Below are 22,050 nucleotides of genomic sequence, written 5' to 3' on the forward strand. Positions count from 1 at the left end.
TATCTGAATCGGGGAACAACAAATAGTCTAAACAATGTCTGACTAGAATCAGTGACCCTTCTGTGCTTTATATAGTGGTGACTCCTCACCTGGGCGGTTCCCTGTAGGAATGTCCTCCTCACACTCCTCATCACCACTCACATAGGGCTCTTCCTGTATTCTCATAGATATAGCATTAATGTCACTCACATCTTTATCCTGATGGAAAATCTGGGAAACAAATAATGTAAAAGTCACCGAACAAATGGGGAAGTCACAGAGAATGTTCTAGATCATTAATCCGCATGAAGATGAAAGATGTCCTGACAGTAGCTGCAGGTCTGTGAGAAGCCGGAGAAACATATTAGATGGCGGCTCAATGACACTGCCCATGTATATAACCATCTAATACTGCTGGATACAACAAGACTGACCACAAGGACTTCACAGCCCGTCTCCACATCATAGGGAATATCTCCATCTACCTGATCATCCTGTGGAAGAAGAGGACTGGGACATCTCTCCGGTGTTGTCCTCTTACTGGATCTACCTGTAGGAAACACAGACAGGGACTGAATTCATTCTGTACATACAAATAATGGAAGTCCATGTGTATATAGTCATGTCTATTACCTGCTGATGTGAGGGGCTGGTGGTCCTCCATCATCACCTCCTTGTACAGATCCTTGTGTCCTTCTAAATACTCCCACTCCTCCATGGAGAAATAGACAGCGACATCCTGACACCTTATAGGAACCTGACAACACAATGATACAGTCATCACCCCGACCCCTCCAGTTACTGTATAATGTCCCAGCATTCCCAGCAGTGTCACCTCTCCAGTCAGCAGCTCCAGCATCTTGTTGGTGAGTTCTAGGATCTTCTGTCCATTGATCTCCTCCTGTATCAGGGGGTGAGATGGAGGCTCCGGGATTGGGCTCAGGGGTCCTCCATATCCTTCATACACAGGAGCCTGACAGCGCCCACTAGAGGTCTTCTTCACTACTGTGTAATCCTGGTTATGGGGAGACACATTAATAAATCTCACTACATACATGTCCAGAGTCCATCACCTCTCCAGTCCTATCATCTGTTATTACTATAGATAAGAATGATGTCATGATGACATCATCAGAATCTCTCACCTCTCCAGTAAGCTGGTAAATGATCTCTAGGGTGAGATTTAATAGACTTTCCGCCATCTTGTTCCTGTCTCTTTCCATCCTTGATGGGACAATCAGGAATATTCTCTTCTATAGAAGATACTGAGAGGATTCTATATTGTAGGAACCTGAATGGAGAGAAGATGAGACAATGGAAATAAAATACAATAACTGGAGATAACAATGTGATAGTGATGAGATATTTGGGTGTAGATGATGTTTGGTCTCTTTGTAGACATTGGACATGAGGTGAATAGTTGGTCACTGGTTATATGATGTACAGACTGGAATCACCGCTACAACTAATGTCATTACAGTAATGTAGAAAGGATATAAAGGGGTCAGGGGTCAGCGGTGCTCGGGGGAGGGGGGGGAATTACACAAGTGTTTTGGCTATTTTAGCACTCATGTTCTGTGCGGCTTAGGATGAGTCTTTATGAAACATTTTGGGGCAGAGTAAGGCTGACAATAGTGCGGTATAAAGGTAAAGGGGTTTGTAGGATTTTCTGGCCCATGATTGGGATTTATTGGCTCCTTAGTGTCCAGTGCTGGAAGCAGATGGTTCTATACCCCTGTATAGCGGCCAGGCCCTGTTACTGCAGATCAGCTCCCATTGAGGTCAGCCAGGGTGTTCTGACCTTCGGTCATGTGACTGGAACCAGCACCCGACCCCCGAATCCCCTCTCCACCCTCCTCTCCTATGGTTACATGACATCAGCCCCCCAGTACAGGTAACTAGGAGAGAACACGAGGGGGGAGGGGGATGGGACAGCTCAGAATCCCCTGGTTCATCTGAAATAGAAGTTGGGGAATTAAGAGCTGAAAGTCTCTCCAGAGAACCCCTTACCTAAAATAGGTCAATATGGAGCCCAAATATAAGACACAGCCCCCACCTATCAGCGACCCCTGACACTCCGGGTCTGACTCTGCCCGAGTCCTCGCTATTTCCCACTTCCTGATCTCTCCTGACACACAGGAAATGCTTAGAGACCCCCATTTAGCCAATCACTGGCCATAATGGTGGGCGTCCTCAGCTAGTGGTTCCTATATGATGGGAGACAAGAGGGAGTGCGGAGGCCCGGACTGGGGCAGCTTTACTGCACAGAGGGAGAAGCCAGGAAAGATTTCTTCTATTACAGGCCCCATGTTGTGCTGTATTCAGGAGGGTTTATTTACCTGGAAACCCCTTTAGTAGTCGCTGACTAAACTATTAACCCCTCGTGTAACATAAACCTCAGGAGAGACCACAAAATAACTACAGACCCCTGACTGCCCCCTAAAGGAGGAAAAGCCACAGGACAAGAGCCCTGGTCTGTACCCCCAGAATATGAGAAACCAGGAGGGAAGTGTCTAGTGTGAATATGCTCCAAGTGCTTCATCCCCCTCCTCACATACAGTCCCATGTAACTACATCACTCCCTCCTCCTCCTCACATACAGTCCCATGTAAGTACATCACTCCCTCCCCCCTCCTCACATACAGTCCCATGTAACTACATCACTCCCTCCCCCTCCTCACATACAGTCCCATGTAACTACATCACTCCTTCCCCCTCCTCACATACAGTCCCAAGTAACTACATCCCTCCCTCCCCCTCCTCACATACAGTCCCATGTAACTACATCACTCCCTCCCCCCTCCTCACATACAGTCCCATGTAACTACATCACTCCCTCCCCCTCCTCACATACAGTCCCATGTAAGTACATCACTCCTTCCCCCCTCCTCACATACAGTCCCATGTAACTACATCACTCCCTCCCCCTCCTCACATACAGTCCCCTGTAACTACATCACTCCCTCCCCCTCCTCACATACAGTCCCATGTAACTACATCACTCCCTCCCCCTCCTCACATACAGTCCCATGTAACTACATCACTCCCTCCCCCTCCTCACATACAGTCCCATGTAACTACATCCCTCCCTCCTCCTCCTCACATACAGTCCCATGTAACTACGTCACTCCCTCCCCCTCCTCACATACAGTCCCATGTAACTACATCCCTCCCTCCCCCTCCTCACATACAGTCCCATGTAACTATGTCACTCCCTCCCCCTCCTCACATACAGTCCCATGTAACTACATCCCTCCCTCCCCCTCCTCACATACAGTCCCATGTAACTACATCCCTCCCCATCCTCACATACAGTCCCATGTAACTACATCACTCCTTCCCCCTCCTCACATACAGTCCCATGTAACTACATCCCTCCCTCCCCCTCCTCACATACAGTCCCATGTAACTACATCCCTCCCTCCCCCTCCTCACATACAGTCCCATGTAACTACATCACTCCCTCCCCCTCCTCACATACAGTCCCAAGTAACTACATCCCTCCCTCCCCCTCCTCACATACAGTCCCATGTAACCACATCACTCCCTCCCCCCCTCCTCACATACAGTCCCATGTAACCACATCACTCCCTCCCCCTCCTCACATACAGTCCCATGTAACTACATCCCTCCCTCCCCCTCCTCACATACAGTCCCATGTAACTACATCACTCCCTCCCCCCTCCTCACATACAGTCCCATGTAACTACATCCCTCCCTCCCCCTCCTCACATACAGTCCCATGTAACTACATCCCTCCCTCCCCCTCCTCACATACAGTCCCATGTAACTACATCCCTCCCTCCCCCTCCTCACATACAGTCCCATGTAACTACATCACTCCCTCCCCCTCCTCACATACAGTCCCATGTAACTACATCACTCCCTCCCCCCTCCTCACATACAGTCCCATGTAACTACATCACTCCCTCCCCCCTTCTCACATACAGTCCCATGTAACTACATCACTCCCTCCCCCTCCTCACATACAGTCCCATGTAAGTACATCACTCCTTCCCCCCTCCTCACATACAGTCCCATGTAACTACATCACTCCCTCCCCTCCTCACATACAGTCCCATGTAACTACATCACTCCCTCCCCCTCCTCACATACAGTCCTATGTAACTACATCCCTCCCTCCCCCCTCCTCACATACAGTCCCATGTAATACATCACTCCCTCCCCCTCCTCACATACAGTCCCATGTAACTACATCACTCCCTCCCCCCTCCTCACATACAGTCCCATGTAATACATCACTCCCTCCCCCTCCTCACATACAGTCCCATGTAACTACATCACTCCCTCCCCCTCCTCACATACAGTCCAATGTAACTACATCACTCCCTCCCCCTCCTCACATACAGTCCCATGTAACTTCATCACTCCCTCCCCCTCCTCACATACAGTCCCATGTAACTACATCCCTCCCTCCCCCTCCTCACATACAGTCCCATGTAAGCCCCTTCCTCTTACTCCGCAGCCTTTCTCTCCTCGTTGGTGACTAGAGAGTGCAGCGTTTCCTGGTAGGTGTGATGTCACAGGAAGGGGCGGGGCCTCTCCGAGGTGGGCGGGGTCTCGGCCATCCCTGCTCTGTGCTGTATAGAGGAAGGCGGAGCTGAGCACATGGAGATGGAGAAGAGAAAGCAGTGAGGTGTCTGGTGGTAATGGAGGATGGAAGGGGAGAGACAGGATTGTATTACATGGGACTGTATGTGAGGAGGGGGAGGGAGTGATGTAGTTACATGGGACTGTATGTGAGGAGGGGGAGGGAGTGATGTATTTACATGGGACTGTGTGTGAGGAGGGGGAGGGAGTGATGTAGTTACATGGGACTGTATGTGAGGAGGGGGAGGGAGTGATGTAGTTACATGGGACTGTATGTGAGGAGGGGGAGGGAGGGATGTAGTTACATGGGACTGTATGTGAGGAGGGGGAGGGAGTGATGTAGTTACATGGGACTGTATGTGAGGAGGGGGAGGGAGGGATGTAGTTACATGGGACTGTATGTGAGGAGGGGGAGGGAGTGATGTAGTTACATGGGACTGTATGTGAGGAGGGGGAGGGAGGGATGTAGTTACATGGGACTGTATGTGAGGGGGGAGGGAGTGATGTAGTTACATGGGACTGTATGTGAGGAGGGGGAGGGAGGGATGTAGTTACATGGGACTGTATGTGAGGAGGGGGAGGGAGGGATGTAGTTACATGGGACTGTATGTGAGGAGGGGGAGGGAGTGATGTAGTTACATGGGACTGTATGTGAGGGGGGGAGGGAGTGATGTAGTTACATGGGACTGTATGTAAGGAGGGGGAGGGAGTGATGTAGTTACATGGGACTGTATGTGAGGAGGGGGAGGGAGTGATGTAGTTACATGGGACTGTATGTGAGGAGATGGGGGGGAGTGATGTAGTTACATGGGACTGTATGTGAGGAGGGGGAAGGAGTGATGTAGTTACATGGGACTGTATGTGAGGAGGGGGAGGGAGTGATGTAGTTACATGGGACTGTATGTGAGGAGGGGGGAGGGAGTGATGTAGTTACATGGGACTGTATGTGAGGACGGGGAGGGAGTGATGTAGTTACATGGGACTGTATGTGAGGAGGGGGAGGGAGTGATGTAGTTACATGGGACTGTATGTGAGGAGGGGGAGGGAGTGATGTAGTTACATGGGACTGTATGTGGGGAGGGGGAGGGAGTGATTTAGTTACATGGGACTGTATCCCGGAGGGTTGAGGGGATTGGATTGATATTTATGGTGGTATAGGAGTCGTTGGCATGGAGGGAGACGGGGTCCTTTGTGTGTTTCTGGCATTTAAGGGGGCGCAGGAAATCTTTGGGGGTACTGCTGCATCTAGGGGGGGGGGGGGAGGCAGCGGCGTGCACAGTATTACATGCCCAGTAGTGCCACACACCCACACAGTATTATATCTCCAGCAGTGCTCCTCCCCACTCCTGTGGCACCCCTTTTTCCCACGGTGGCCCAACTTTCCTTTTCCGCATCCCCTACTCCCAAGGCTCCCCCTGCACCCCATACCGTGGGCCCCCACCTAGACCCTCCTCCCGCAGCAACCCCCGCAAATACCTCTCCCCCAGGTCCCCCCTTCACGTGGAACCCGGCGCCCCCCTATGCCACCCCCTTCTCCGCAGGCCCTGTGCCCCTGCACGCCCCCGGTCTCCTCTCATCCATGTGACCCTGCCCCCCCGTCTCCGGCCTGCCCCCTACAACCACTGTCTGTGGCCCCGGCCTTCCGCGATCTGCCGCATAGCGTCACAGCTCTGCTCCAGCGAAGCGGCAGCCGGCGTATGGAGGTAGCAGCTTATAGGGGCCAGACTGTGCCGGGCTGCAACGCTTCCCCCTGCGAGACTTTGGAGTTAGCGAGCATGTGGTGGCAATGATCTGGTCACACGGCTTCCTGTCCGCTGGTGTGAAAAGTGGTGCTGCATGCCGGGTCCTCTCGCAAGCGTACGAGCGCCGCGATGTACTTCATCCTGCAGCCGGGCTGATGGGCATTTACAGGGTGCGGTGTCTGTGGGGTGCTTCTGGCATCTAAAGGGGGAGAAAATGTCCATGGGGTGCTGCTTGCATGTAATGGTGGGCAGGGGGCCTGCTGCATGCATTTGTGTGGGATCCCAGAGGTATTGAATTTGTGGGTTGGGGTCCTGGGGCACTGCTTGTGTGTGAGAGGGAGTTCTGGAGGTGGTCCCAGGGTGCTGCCACCTGTGTCCTTGTTTGGAGGTCCCTGATATGCTACCTGTGTGTGTGCAGTGGTGCTGGTGGTGGCCCATTGTGTACTTCCACCTGTGGGCATGTGGCGGAGGTTCTGGGGTACTGCTTTATTGTGTTTAGGTCATTTGGGTGCTGCCTTCATGTAAATGGAGGATTCCTGCAGTGCTGCTCGATGTTTAAGTGATGTGGGCGCCAGCCTTAAGGAGTTATCCACTATCTCAGGGTAGGCCATCGATATTAGATCTGCAGGGGAACCCCAACACGTGAAACCCCTGCGTATCTCCGGTACAGAGATTGTAATGGCACATCGCTGCGGTACCTACACTCACCACTACAGTTTGTACAGCACCAGAGATCTGCAGGGGCCCCCGCACATCTAATACTGATGGCCTATCCTCAGGTACTATCCTGTCAGTAGGAGGAGGCCTCACATTCTGGTTCTCCATTAAATAAAAAAGAAGGTCACTGGGCTAAATTTGTGGCTAGGGGGGCGGAGCCTGACCGTGAAGAGTGATTGCAGCTTAGCCTGATAGCTCCGTCACTGAGGACACCAAAAACACTGTTTTAGAGCGATCTAGTGCTGGACTATGGTCAAAATCGGCAGAGATAAATCCAGTGATCAGACTGACCAGAAAGGAACGATGACCCAACAGGCTGCTATGCAGAAATTCCTGAAAAAACAACTTACCAACCCTCCGAGTCTGCTGGCAAGATGGCACCGGATGAGGCTCGTGGTGTCGAGGACCGCTCCACAGACTCTGATGGGGACAGCTCTACCTCCGACGGCAACCTGATCCCCATCTCTAGGAATTATCTGAAAAAAACGCTGACACAGGCGTTAGCTCCGGTCCTGAGCGAAATTGCAGAGCTACGGGCCGACTTTAAGGGCTTGTCTACAAGAGTGGACATGATCGCAGCGTGTCAGTCTGAGACGCTGAAAGCCTCCTCTGCTATGTCGGACAGACTGGACTCTCATGCTTCCCACCTTAATAACACCTATTTGGCTGTGGAAGACCTGGAGAATCGCAGCCGTAGGCGCAGTCTCCGCATCAGAAGGTTGCCCGAATCATTCTCCCCAGACTCACTGCCGTCTATCGCTTCCTCCATATTTGCCTCGCTTGTAGGAGAAGATTCCGCCTCTAAGATGTCTATTGAGAGAATTCATCGCGCTGTCCGGCCTAAACCGGGCCCTGATGATCCCCCACCAGGGATGTGGTCTGTGTCCTGCTGTCATCAGCCCACACTACAGAACTTCTGCGTTCAGCTAGAGATAATGGAGACATTTCCTATGAAACCCACCCCTTGCGCATTTTTCAGGACTTGGCCCCGTCAACGCTCCAGAAGAGTAGAATGCTAAAGCCTCTCCTCGATCAGCTCAAAGCTAAAGGACTGCGCTATGCTTGGCTCTTTCCCTTCGGAGTAACAATCCTCAAAAATGGCCGGCGGTACAATGTGCATACCCCCATGGACCTGGACCTCTCTGGGACGTTCTCGATATTCCCTCGATGGACTTACCTTCTTGGCTGCCGGTCCAGGAGGACCTGATCGACTTCCCCGTCTCCTCTGGATTCCCCCCGCAACCAGGCTCGGTGCAAATCACCTAGAGGGAGAAAAGCAGTGATGAAACAGACGGCCTCCTCCTCTTCTAAGGAACGCTGATACAGGACTGTTCGGTATACATTAATGGCTTCTATTGCCTTCTCAGGTTTATCTGACTTTCGGTTTATAGTCTTTGCAGTTTCAGGACTTTTGCGCTTGTTACTTGCCTTCCGTATGTACTGATGTGCCTATAGTTTATTACTGTATTATACATCACTTAACTCTTTATTTGCAGGTCATGCCTTGCTCGGGTGTGTGTATGGATTGTTTCAGCTTTATTAGGGCAGTGTTTTTGCTGTTGTCACGCTTGCCTTTCTAAGATGGCTGCCTTGCATTATATTGTATTGCCTTATACGTAACAGTTGTTGTGGCGGGAAAGCTGTCTTCTTCTTGCTCTCATGTCTCTCATGTCTATTCCATGCTATCTTACCTTTTCCTGTAGTGTTGTCTTCCCCTGTTTTACCTCCCTCTCCCCTCGGCTGCTGATCTGTTGTTGTCTCTGACCTGTTTGTCGTCCAGCGCCGCACCTCCCATGAGGCGATCTGAAGCGACCGCTTCAGGTGGCGCTATGCCAGGGCCTCGGGAGGGCGGCATTTTTGATGACCTAAGCCAGTCCAGGACAAGCTGTCTTGGACTGGATTAGCGTCACCGTGTCTGCAGCCTGACACAGGAAGCGAGCAGTGTTTTGGGGCGGCCCTGCTGGACGCAGCGCTGCTCCAGCGGCCGCCTCTCACACTCAGGCAGAGAGCAGGTCCTCTCCCTGCCTGCAAACGCCGCTCGCTCCGCTCGGCCACGCCCCCTTTCCACTCGACCCCGCCCCCTTCCACTCGGTCCCGCCCCTTTATTGCGACCCCCTTCAGGCGGCAGAAAGCCCGGGTTCACCCCTGTTGTCTCAGGATGGCCTTTCTTTGCATACCTGGTTCCTATGGTTATGGAATCTGTAGAAGCCGACTACCTTACATTGGTTCTTGCCTTATGAGGAGCTCTGTCACAGACAGGTCTGACGAGTCTCTATGCCTGTTTATAGTATACACATGACTATAGTATACACAAGACTGTTAACACAATAATGCATGTTATAGACTTGGAGCTTGCGTAGTTGTGACCCTTAACTTCCCCCTCCCGCAGCTCCTATATTGTATTCTCTATGTTGCATCATCTGCAGCCTGTAGTCCCTGTCCACTGTTTCATTTACCCCCCCCCCTCTTACTTTTTGGTTTGGTTGCCTGCTACTCACACTCCCTTTGGGTTGTCTATTAATCTTTTGTCACTGTTGACGGTCAAGCTCTCCATGTTTGCATACCTGACCTATGTTGCATTTCACTTGGTTCTCGGGTGATATTCACTACATATCGGATACTTCAGCATCTGTGCCTTGTCCATGTTCCATGCCCTATTCTTCAATTTGGTATAGTGTTTTTTGGGTCCTGTGCAGATCAGGACTTACTCTCCCCTCGACTTCGTACGGTATCTGTGTCCCTTTCAACACTGATATTGTCATTTTGTAGACGTAGGCAGCGATCAGGCGTAGTTGCCTAAGTATATTGCGGTACCTCGTGGTGGTGCACCTTGTTTATAGTGCTGCTCTCCTTTCCTTGTTTGTTGTTCCCTGATTCCTTCTTTTGTCCTACCCCTCCTTTCACCTACTTCTGTATCTCGCTCTTCTTGTCTTTTTCTTCTCTCTTCCTTTGATCCTTTCTTCTGCTTAGGATGGCCGAGTTGTCCTGTTGCTCTTTTAATGTCAAGGGTTTCAACTCTCCGCAGAAGCGTCACCATGTCCTCTTCCTACTAAAAAAACACAAAACGAACATTGTTTTCCTACAAGAGACACATTTTTAGGGTTCCCGTATCCCCGGCCTCCCAAAGTCACAGTTCTCACAGCGGTTTCATAACACGCACCCTACTTCTGCCTCCAAAGGAGTTACTATAATGATCCATAAAGATGTGCCGTTTGAGTGTAAATAACAGCATAGTGACTCTGAGGGTAGACTACTATTATGTGGTGTGCGGCGCTACTATGTGGTGTGCGGCACTACTATGTGGTGTGGTACTACTATGTGGTGTGCGGCGCTACCATGTGGTGTGCGGCGCTACCATGTGGTGTGCGGCGCTACCATGTGGTGTGCGGCGCTACCATGTGGTGTGCGGCGCTACCATGTGGTGTGCGGCGCTACTATGTGGTACTACTATGTGGTGTGCGGTACTACAATGTGGTGTGCGGTACTAATATGTGGTACTACTATGTGGTGTGCGGTACTACTATGTGGTGTATGGTACTACGATTTGGTGTGTGGTACTACTATGTGGTTTGTGGTACTACTATATGGTTTGGGGTACTACTATGTGGTGTGCCATACTACTATGTGGTGTGCCGTACTACTATGTGGTGTGCGGTACTACTATGTGGTGTGCGGTACTACTATGTGGTGTGTGGTACTATTATTTGGTGTGTAGTACTACTATGTGGTGTATATTACTACGATTTGGTGTGTGGTACTACTATGTGGATTGGGGTACTACTATGTGGTGTGCAGTGTTTGGACTCCATGTCACATTTTCAGAGACCCTAAAATTTCCCCTACAAATTGGGGTCACTTCTTGGGGAATTCCAGTTTACGGTCACCTCCAGGGCTCTGTAAAAACAACATGGCGACCCGAAAGTCCCTCTAAATCTGCACCCCAATAGCAAAAAAGCGCAGTGCACCTTCCCTTCTGAGCCCTGCTGTGTGCCCAAGCAGCAGTTTACACCCACATATATAATTTTTTGCCCCTCGGGATGGCCCCTTAATAGTTTTAGGAGTTCAGGTCTCTGACAACACAAAGTGGGTGCAACGTATTGGGCACCGAAATGGCAGATTTCTTTAAAAATTTCAACTTTCATTTTGAACATTAATTTTTGGGAAGCATTTTTAGGCTCAAAATCATTATACGCCTTGATACATTCCGTGATGGGTGTAGTTTTTAAAAAGGGGTCACTTTTGAGGGGTTTCCATTGTATTGGTACTTTAGGGGCTCTGCAAATACGACATGGCACCTGAAAACTATTCCAGCAAAATCTGCCCTCCAAAACCCAAATTGCACTCTTCCCATTCTGAGCCCCACCATGTCCCCATACAGCAGATTATGGCCACATATGGGGTATTGCCGTGTTCAGGAGAAATTGTTTAAAAAACTGTGGGGAACTTTTTCTCCTTTAACCCCTTGTGAAAATAAAAGTTTGGGGATAAAGGGACATTTTAGTAATTTTTAACCTACACATCCCAAGGTTAGTACAATCTGTGAAACGGCTATAGGGTCAAAATGCTCAGTGTACCCCTCAATGAATACCTTAAGGGGTCTAGTTTATAAAATTCAATGTGCAATTCTTCTGATTAATAAAATCTATTGGACCTGTGAGCGCCGTCCTGCCCTATTCCTCTAGTTTATAAAATGGGGTCATTTATGGGGGGTTTCAATTACTTTGGTAACTCAAATCTTGTTTGTTTCTGCAATGGGGCCTAAAATATCTGCAAGCAAAATTTGTGTTTTGAAATCCAATTGTCACTCGCTACCTCTTGGGCCCTCCTGTATGTGCGTACATAGGACTAAGGCCACAAAGTGCACATTTTTTAACATGGGAGAAGTGGGGTGATAGATTTTAGGGTTGTGTTTCTCTTTCGATGTGTTGTGTGCAAAAAAACCTGCCTTTAAAATGACACATATTTGAAAAAAATTAAATGTTTATTTATCGTCATTTGTAATAATTCTTGTAAAACAATATTTGTTTGATCACAATGCTCACTATACCCCACAAGGAATACCTGAAGGGGGCGAGTTTTCCAAATTGGGTCATTTAATAGGAGGTTCTATAATATGCCACCTATTCCTGTCTGCAAACATAGCTTGGTACAGGAAAAAAAAAATCACATGATTAAAATTTCCAAAATTTGCTTATAAACGTGTGAATTGTCTAAATGACTTAAATATGCTAAAATTATTTCAAATATGCTTGAAACGCAAAAGTAAAATTTGGAAATATATAACTACTAACCTTTTTGCCCTGTATTATTGTGTATATGTGAGATATCGCAGCTGAAAATGGAAAATATTGAAACATTTAAAAAATTTTCAGCATTTGCGAGTTTTTTAATAAATTTACACAAGTTATATCGGTCTAATTTTACCTTCTCAGTAAAGAACAACATGTCATGAAAAAACAATATCAGAATCACTTGGTTGCGCTATACTGTTACAGAATTATTCACTGATAAAGTCACACAGGGCAAATTTCCAAAATTTGGTTGGTTATTAATGTCCAAAACAGGCTGGTCACTAAGGGGTTAAGGTGTATTCATAGAACACTTTTGCTTTTACCCTTCCCCTGAATTAGGTCCCAGGGTTAAAGAGGCACCACTATATGCCTTGGCTACCTAACCTCCCCCTTCTTCTCCACCCTCTTCCTTTCTCTTCCCCTCTTACAAGTATTATCTTCCCGTGGAAGAATGACCAGACTTCAGTTGTGCTCCTTCAATATCAGAGGCTTCAACGTGCCATAGAAGAGGACCCGGGTACTCTACCACATTCACAAGCTAAGGGTTGACATCCTACTGCTACAGGAAACCTACTTTAAGATGGGCCATGTACCCACGATAGTAAACAGATATTTCCCTCGCTGGCTCCACAGCTCCAACCCTGACAGTAAATCAAAGGGAGTTAGTGTTGGCTTACCTAAACCCCTCCAAGCCATGGTCATGTCCCAGTGCTCTGATGCACAGGGTAGATACTTAATAATAAAAATACCTATCCATGAGAAATTATTCACAGTCCCTAATTTCAATCTCCACAACCAGAACCAAACTCAAGTCTGTCGGTCCTTTCTTTATGTCTTAGCTAAGTTTGCAGAAGGGCTGGTGGTCATGGCAAGAAAGCTGAACTTAAAGAGGACCTTTCACCTCCTGGGGCACATGTGGTGTTATACACTGCTAGAAAGCCTTTCTGTGCCCCCGGTGAAGAGCTATCAGTGCCGAAACCATAGCTCTTCACTGTCAGAGGGGCGTTTCTGACAGTCAGTCAGGAACGCCCTCCTCACAGCAGTGCCTATTGCTCAGTACTGTGAGAGGGGGCGTTCCTTACCATCCAGCCATGATGCCCCAGTAATGTCTATCTTCACCGCTCTCACAGTACAGCGCTATAGAAACTGCTGTGAGGAAGAGCGTTCCTGACTGACTGTCAGAAACGCCCCTCTGACAGTGAAGAGCTACAGTACCGGCACCGATACAGTCCTATGAAAAAGTTTGGGCACCCCTATTAATCTTAAACCTTTTTCGTTCTAAATATTTTGGTGTTTGCAGCAGCCATTTCAGTTTGATATATCTAATAACTGAGTAACACAGTAATATTTCAGGATTGAAATGAGGTTTATTGTACTAACAGAAAATGTGCAATATGCATTAAACCAAAATTTGACTGGTGCAAAAGTATGGGCACCCTTATCATTTTATTGATTTGAATACTCCTAACTACTTTTTACTGACTTACTGAAGCACAAAATTGGTTTTGTAACCTCACTGAGCTTTGAATTTCATAGCCAGGTGTATCCAATCATGAGAAAAGGTATTTAAGGTGGCCAATTGCAAGTTGTTCTCCTATTTGAATCTCCTCTGAAGAGTGGCATCATGGGCTACTCAAAACAACTCTCAAATGATCTGAAAACAAAGATTGTCCAACATAGTTGTTCAGGGGAAGGATACAAAAAGTTGTCTCAGAGATTTAACCTGTCAGTTTCCACTGTGAGGAACATAGTAAAGAAATGGAAGACCACAGGGACAGTTCTTGTTAAGTCCAGAAGTGGCAGGCCAAGAAAAATATCAGAAAGGCAGAGAAGAAGAATGGTGAGAACAGTCAAGGACAATCCACAGACCACCTCCAAAGAGCTGCAGCATCATCTTGCTGCAGATGGTGTCACTGTGCATCGGTCAAAAATACAGCGCACTTTGCACAAGTCGAAGCTGTATGGGAGAGTGATGAGAAAGAAGCCGTTTCTGCAAGCACACCACAAACAGAGTCGCCTGAGGTATGCAGAAGCACATTGGGACAAGCCAGCTTCATTTTGGAAGAAGTTCCTGTGGACTGATGAAACAAAGATTGAGTTGTTTGGTCATACAAAAAGGCATTATGCATGGCGTCCAAAAAAAACAGCATTACAAGAAAAACACATGCTACCCACTGTAAAATTTGGTGGAGGTTCCATCATGCTTTGGGGCTGTGTGGCCAATGCCGGCACCGGGAATATTGTTAAAGTTGAGGGTCGCATGGATTCCACTCATCATCATGTATCAGCAGATTCTTCAGAATAATGTTCAAGAATCAGTGACGAAGTTGAAGTTACCCCGGGGATGGATATTTCAGCAAGACAATGATCCAAAACACCGCTCCAAATCCTCAGGCATTCATGCAGAGGAACAATTACAATGTTCTGGAATGGCCATCCCAGTCCCCAGACCTGAATATCATTGAACATCTGTGGGATGATATGAAGCGGGCTGTCCATGCTCGGCGACCATCTAACTTAACTGAACTTGAATTGTTTTGTAAAGAGGAATGGTCCAAAATACCTTCATCCAGGATCCAGGAACTGATTAAAAGCTACAGGAGGCGACTAGAGGCTGTTATCTTTGCAAAAGGAGGATCTACTAAATATTAATGTCACTTTTCTGTTGAGGTGCCCATACTTTTGCACCAGTCAAATTTTGGTTTAATGCATATTGCACATTTTCTGTTAGTACAATAAACCTCATTTCAATCCGGAAATATTACTGTGTCCATCAGTTATTAGATATATCAAACTGACATGGCTGTTGCAAACACCAAAATATTTAGAACAAAAAATGATTAAGATTAATAGGGGTGCCCAAACTTTTTCATAGGACTGTAGCTCTTCACCGGGGGCACAGAAAGGCTTTCTAGCGGTGTATTACACCACATGTCCCCCAGGAGGTGAAAGGTCCTCTTTAACCATGGATGGAATAATGGATTCCTCGTTGGGCAGGTTCCCCATCCCTTTGTCACATTTACAAGCCCTGAAATCTAAGATCACTGACATGAGGCTTGTCGACATCTGGTGGACCCTTCATCCCCAGGTGAGAGACTACACCTAGTTTTCACAAGTCCACAACACACACAGTAGATTAGACTACTTCCTTATCAATCACCATTTGCTTGCATGAGACCCTCCTACTAACATACATTCTTCTGAGTGGTCTGACCTAGCTCCATCTTTACTTGATGATCCCTGATCAGCCTAGAGGTGAGTGGGAATGGACTCTTAACCTCAACCTTCAAAACACCCAGCATGTACAGCAGTGATATCACAAGCCATTACAGACTTTTATCACCATCACGTACATGACAGGACCCCTCTCCCGATACAATGGGAAGCGTCAAAGAGTGTCAGCGGGGGTTTTTATTGGAAAAGGTGACATCTTACAAACACGCATGAGAAAAAAATGCTCTACTAAGAGACCTCGGGTAAAAAAAACTATAAACTATTATGAGATAAAACTTCACTTTTATTAGATATTTTCTAAAAAAAAAAAAAATTTAATTATGATTTTTAGGTGTAAACTGAATTTTATTGAAATTTTCAAAATAAAGAAACAGAATCATAGGACATTACGAGAATCAGGGCCGGCGTCAGCGCACGGCATAGTCGGGCAAGTGCCGGGGCCCACAGAGCCTCTGGGGGCCCCCCGGCACTTGCCTGTCACAATTTCAGCTCATCGGCGTCCGAACGCCGATGAGCTGGAATACATAGGCGATGCAGGAGCTGTGAGATCAGCTCCTGCTTTAAAGCTCCGGCCCGGCTTGCGTGTGTAGGCGTGATGACGTCATCGCATCACGCCTACACACGCAAGCCGGTTCAGAGCTAAGCAGGAGCTGATCTCACAGCTCCTGCATCGCGTATGTGATTGGAGGGAGAGAGAGGAGCGTCGGGGGAACGATGGAAGGTGAGTGATAGAAGGTGAGTGTGTTTTGTATTACATATTAAGGTGAAACATAATGAAGGGGGCCCATGAAACTGGGGGGCAAATGAAGGGGAGGGGGGGGGAACGGCATGAAACTGGGGACAGAGATGGAGGGGGCCCAATGAAACTGAAGGGGCAAATGAAGGGGAGGGGGGAAACGGCATGACACTGGGGCAGAGACGGGGGACATTAAACTGTGGGCAGATGAAGGAGGAGAACGTGATGAAACTGGGGACAGAGATGGAGGGGGGACATGAAACTGGGGGCAGAGGAAGGGTGTATATGAAACTGGGGGAGAGATGGAGAGGGGCATATAATTTACGGGTGACTGTAGAAGAATTATACTGTGTGGGAGCACATAATAAATGAATGAGAATGGGTGGAATCAACATAAAAGTGGGTGGAGCTAAATTTGCAGCAGCGCGCAGAGGGCGCCGCACATTTTGCCCCTCTTTCTACTCTTTAAAAGATTGGGAGGTATGGCGTTGGTGACGCCACACTCCTGCATGACGTCACTCGCTTCATCTGCAACGCACAGTGTCTCGACTCCCCCACCTCCTTTACAAGGGGGCCCACTGAGGCTCTGTCGCCCAAGGGCCCATAAAAACCTGGAGCCGGCCCTGACGAGAATGCAAGATGAAAACGAACCAAAAGCAAATCCAATATCCTGAAAACAACAAAACAGTGCCCAGAGTGGGCTAAACAAGAGGTGCACGTGCCAGCAGCACGCAATTCTAAACAATTCAAAAGGAGCATCTACAGACACAGCACGGCCCCAAGAGTGAGACCAACACAACACAGAACCAAGGGAGGACAATACACCACAAGGACAGGAAACAAGAGGAGAAGAGGAAAACAACAACTAACATAGAAGTGAAAAATAAAAGAAAAAAGGGACGAAAAACGCCCGCGAACCCCAAAAAGGGAACCATCTGAAAAAAGGTTAAGAGAAAAGGGAAGAGAACTCAGTTGAATCTTGAAACACGATCCACGACCGCCAGAGGGTCTCAAATTTAGACGAATCCACAAGGTCCTCCGCAACAGTAGCTTCCATCCTCCTAATGAGGAGGAATTCCTGGAGCCACTCTGACAAGGAGGGAACCACCGGGCTGCGCCAATGGCGTGGAATGACCGTTCTGGTGGCCGTCAGGAAATGGCGTAATAGGTCACCCTTGACCCTAGAAATCTTACCAGGGATAAGAGAGAGGAGGGCCAGTTGAGGGGAGGGGGGACACAGAGCGACCACTACCCTTGGAGTACAGGGAAAAGACAGACGACCAAAACTCCTGAATCTTTCCGCAGTCCCACCAGATATGGAGGAAGGATCCCACAGCGGAGCCACAGCACCAACACTCGTCCAACTCAAAGGGGAAGATGCGATGCAAGAGGGTCGGGCAACGGTACCAACGAGACAAGATTTTATAATTTTTCTCCTGCGCACTACAGGGCATAGGCAGTTTGTGGGTCAACAGAAAGGAACGTTCCCAATCAGCAGCAGATAAGCGGAAGCTCAGATCAGAATCCCAGGCTACGGTAAAGGGAGGGAGACCTGGGGCAGAAGCCGTTAGGAGAATATCGTAGAGTGGAGAGAACTCGAGTCGGCACCCCGGAGCGAAGAAGCTCGGACTCTAAAGCAGTCGGGGCAGCGGAGAGAATAGGCTGCAAAGAGAACCGACGAAGAAACGCAGCGAGTTGGTTATACTCTAGCCAGGATAAAGTAAGGTCAGGGGAAGATGCCTGTAGCAAGCTAAGAGGAGGTAGGGGAAAGGACCTGACAATAGACCCCAGACGGACATCATCACAAACGGACCAACAAAGAAAGCGGCGAGCAGTGCGGCCGGGGGGAAACATGTTATTCCGAAATAGGGGAGTCAGGCGACCCGGGACCTTGGCCAGGGAAAGAGAAGAGCGAACAGAATCCCAGGTGGTCAGGAAGTGGGAAGAAGAGAGACGCGAGTCAGAGCCGGCCGAAAATGAGAAGGGATCCACGGAAGAGAGGTGAGATGGGCAGAGAGAAGCTCCGCCTCAATGGAAACCCATTGTTTATCCGGAGCCCTAAAACGCCAGTCAAAGAAACTGAGAAAAATCGCCGAGCGGTAATACAAAAAAGGGTCAGGAAGCCCCCCCCATTAATCTTGCGACAGGAAAGGGTCCGGAATTTAATCCTACTACACGAGGGGCCCCAGACAAATCTACCAAACAGCGACTGAAGAGTCTTAAAATAACGCCTAGACACAGGGATCGGGAGGGCTTGAAAAAGGTAAAGAAACTTGGGCACGACGTCCATCTTTAAAGCATTAATGCGGCCGAACCAGGATAACCCAAGTGACCCGTATGCCCGCAAAACGACAGCGGTTCTCTCGAGCAGAGGGAGGTAATTCAGTGCAACCAAAGTAGAGGAGCCAGCAGGAATCTGAACACCCAGATACTTCATAGAGCTGGGCTGCCACTTAAAGGGGAAACTAGCGGCCAACTGCAGAACCTCCGACTGCGCAAGGGAAATGCTAAGGGCTTCGCTCTTGGAAACGTTAACCTTAAAATTAGAGGCATTACTATAGCGTCGGAATTTGTCAAGGATCGCGGGAAAGGAGTCACGTGGCCAAGCCACATAAAGTAATAAGTCATCAGCGTAAAGAGCTAGGCGAACCTGAGACTGGCCCATTGGAAGGCCCGAGATATCCGTGCAAAATCGAAGAGCGACCGCCAAGTGTTCCATTACGAGAGCATAAAGTAAAGGCGATAAGGGGCAACCCTGTCTAGTACCATTACGCACAGAGAAGGAATCAGACAATAGGCCATTAGCACAGACCCGCGCCGAGGCGTCGCCGTATAGGGACAGGACCTTATGCAAGAAACCAGGGCCGACGTTCACTTGTTCCAAGGTGTCGCGCAGGAAGCCCCAATGAACGCGATCGAACGCCTTCTCAGCGTTGATAGACAAAAGGCACAAAGGAGTACCCCTGGAGCGCGCAGTAACCATAAGTAAGATGGGCTTACAATTGTTGTCCCTGGCCTCACGGCCTGGGATAAATCCCACCTGATCAGTGTGGACCAAACAAGGCATCTGAGGGGAAAGGCGATTCGCCAGCTACTTCGCATAAAGTTTAATGTCTATGTTGAGGAGAGAGATTGGGCGGTAACTCGCGCAACATCGGGGGTCTTCACCCGGTTTAGGAAGAACCATAATCGAAGCAGAAAGGGACTGGCTCGCGAAGAGAGTTTCTGCATCCAAACTATTAAACACACGAAGAAGGAGAGGGACCAGCTGAGCCTTGCAGGTTTTAAAGAAATGGGTAAAACCATCCGGGCCCGGGGATTTGCCCAGAGGGGACGATCGAATAGCCTCCGTCAACTCCTCCTCAGTAAAGGGAGAGTCGAGGGCAGACCTATCATCCGCATCCAAAGTAGGGAGGGCAGTGGATGCCACATGTTCCCTTATCTTATTCAGAGCAGTCTCCGGGTCCTGGTCAGCATAATGCCCCTTCAAATTATACAAGTCATGAAAGAACTTGCGAAAGGCACCCACTATAGAGGGAGGATCATGTACCAGACGTGCCGCACGGTCCTGAACGCATGGGATATAGGTCGTAGAAAGGCGGGGGTGAAGGCGCCTGGCAAGGGGGAGACTACCCTTATCAGCATGCTTGTAAAAATGCCTTTTCATCTGGTCCCGTTGGCAGATAGAGATTTCGTCCAGGAAAGAGCAGAGGTCTTCCCTGGCATTGAGAAATTCGTTGAGTGTGGAAGACGCCAAGGTCCGTTTATGTTCGGTTTCCAAAGAACGGATGCGGGCAAGACGGGAGGCTATCCCAGCTGTCCGCTCCTTTTTGAGACGCGAACCATGCTGTAGGAAAACGCCTTGGAGAACGCACTTGAGAGCCTCCCATCGCATTGGAAGGGGAGTCTGATCTTGTGCATGATCAGTTTCAAAATTACGAATAGTATCCGAAATTGCGGTGCGGCATGTCGCGTCTTTGAGGAGACTATCGTTGAGGCGCCAATTAAAGGGAAGCGAGGAGAGGCCCGGAATTGCGAGGGAGAGGAAAGCCGGAGCATGGTCAGACCACAGGACCAAGCCGATCTGCGCAGACGGGGACCACGATAAAGCATGATGGCTAACCAAAAAAAATCCAAACGACCATACGAACCGTGGGCTAGAGAATAAGTGTAATCACGACCCTGTGGGTGAAGGAGACGCCAGACATCAACGAGACGGTGGGAATGAAGGGAGGACCGAAGCTTATGAAGCTGGGCCGGAGCGCAAACCGCCCGAGGGGGAGAAGCGTCAATCGCCGAGTCAAGAACAAAATTAAAGTCGCCCCCTAAGAGGACTACCACATCACTGAAATCAGCCAATTTACTCAAAAGAGACCTACAGTACACCATCTGCTGCTGATTGGGAAGATAGCATCCCGCAACAGTAACTGCCGCGCCACCAATGCGTAATTTCAAAAAGACATACCTGCCCTCGGGGTCAAGAACAGAGTCTAACACCTCATGCTGTAACGAGCGATGTAGGGCAATAGACACCCCATTGGACTTGGAAGACGGGTTGGAGCTGTGGAACCATGTGGGATAATGCCTGTTGCGGATGTCACCTGAAGAATCAAAATATGAGAACGAGATTTATGAAAATGATACAGGATTTGATTGCGTTTCTGGGGAGTATTAAGACCCCTCGCATGAAAGGAACACAGGTTGACAGAAGCCATTCCTAGAACGTCAAACCTTCAAGACAAAAGACAAAGGGAAACAGGAGGGAGACACAAAACCAGAAAAAGATGGAGGGAACAAACAATAAAAAAGTAACCAAGACCAAACAGTACAAAAAAAACACCACTATGTGGGAGAGGTAACACCTCCCTAGAAAAGGTGGGGAAAGGTGACAAAGAAACACCACACTCGCACCACACAGTAGAGCAAGAACCCCGGTAGGAGACAAGCCTTCTAAAAACTGCGCCGCCCCTCCATGGAAGGCCCCGGGCAAATAGAACATCAGCAATCTACAATAGCATAACCAATCTAAGAAAATCGATATGAAACAACAGAACAAAATATAAGGGTGTACTACAGTATATTATAACACAGATGCTTATAAAGAGACACCAATACTAGCATTAAAGGTCGACCCCCAGTATCGACTAAAGCGGGAAGAAAAGTTCCATAGTCCCAAATCACGGAGGGGGAGGACTCTGCGCCATGGAAGCGCTGGAGAAGGCAGGTGCGCGAGAGCGCCCGGAAGTGCGGGATTTGCGCTGAGCTTTCGGTGGCGGAGGTATTGGAGGATTAACCAAAAGAGAAGGCCAACTGGAGATGTCCACCGGAGGCAGGCCCAGAGCCAGCATAAAAGAAGGAATCTCGTCCGGACGATGAAAGGTTAGGAGTCGACCTTCCCTGCGGACCTGCAGACGGAACGGGAAGCCGAACGAATATGGAATACAGTGATGAGTCAGGACAACCAACAGGGGCTTGAGGGCCCGACGTTTAGCCAGGGTGAGCCGAGAGAGGTCCGGAAGGAGCGTCAGAGGGTGGTCCTTGTAAAGGATCTGGGCCGAATCCCTGGCCTTTCCCATGATCGCCTCTTTCAGTTGGTAACGATGAACCCGACAAATAACATCCCGGGGAACATCAGAGTCGGGTGTGTGCAGGCCCAGTGATCGATGCGCGCAATCAAGTTCCAGAGGAGAGTCCAGGGGAACACCCAGGAGTGAGTTAAACACAGATCGTAAGGCACCAT

General features: G+C 48.9%; 3 protein-coding genes across 3 annotated transcripts in view; 1 reads left to right on the plus strand and 2 right to left on the minus strand.

Moving 5' to 3' along the window:
• The window catches only part of LOC142189903 (uncharacterized), a 490,808-nt gene that overhangs the window by 403,721 nt on the left and 65,037 nt on the right, over positions 1–22,050 (plus strand). The gene's annotated exons all lie outside the window — the stretch shown is intronic.
• Positions 1–22,050, minus strand: part of LOC142189591 (uncharacterized) — a 308,382-nt gene that overhangs the window by 171,807 nt on the left and 114,525 nt on the right. The gene's annotated exons all lie outside the window — the stretch shown is intronic.
• LOC142189358 (oocyte zinc finger protein XlCOF29-like) lies at positions 461–1,265 on the minus strand. Its single transcript, XM_075262143.1, has 2 exons — positions 1,125–1,265; positions 461–994 (listed from the first exon to the last, which is right to left on the minus strand). Exons 1-2 carry the CDS (start codon positions 1,200–1,202, stop codon positions 461–463), a joined length of 612 nt encoding a protein of 203 aa, XP_075118244.1. The 5' UTR covers positions 1,203–1,265.

The sequence above is a fragment of the Leptodactylus fuscus genome, chromosome 1, assembly GCF_031893055.1.
Source record: "Leptodactylus fuscus isolate aLepFus1 chromosome 1, aLepFus1.hap2, whole genome shotgun sequence".
Taxonomy (NCBI): Eukaryota; Metazoa; Chordata; class Amphibia; order Anura; family Leptodactylidae; genus Leptodactylus; species Leptodactylus fuscus.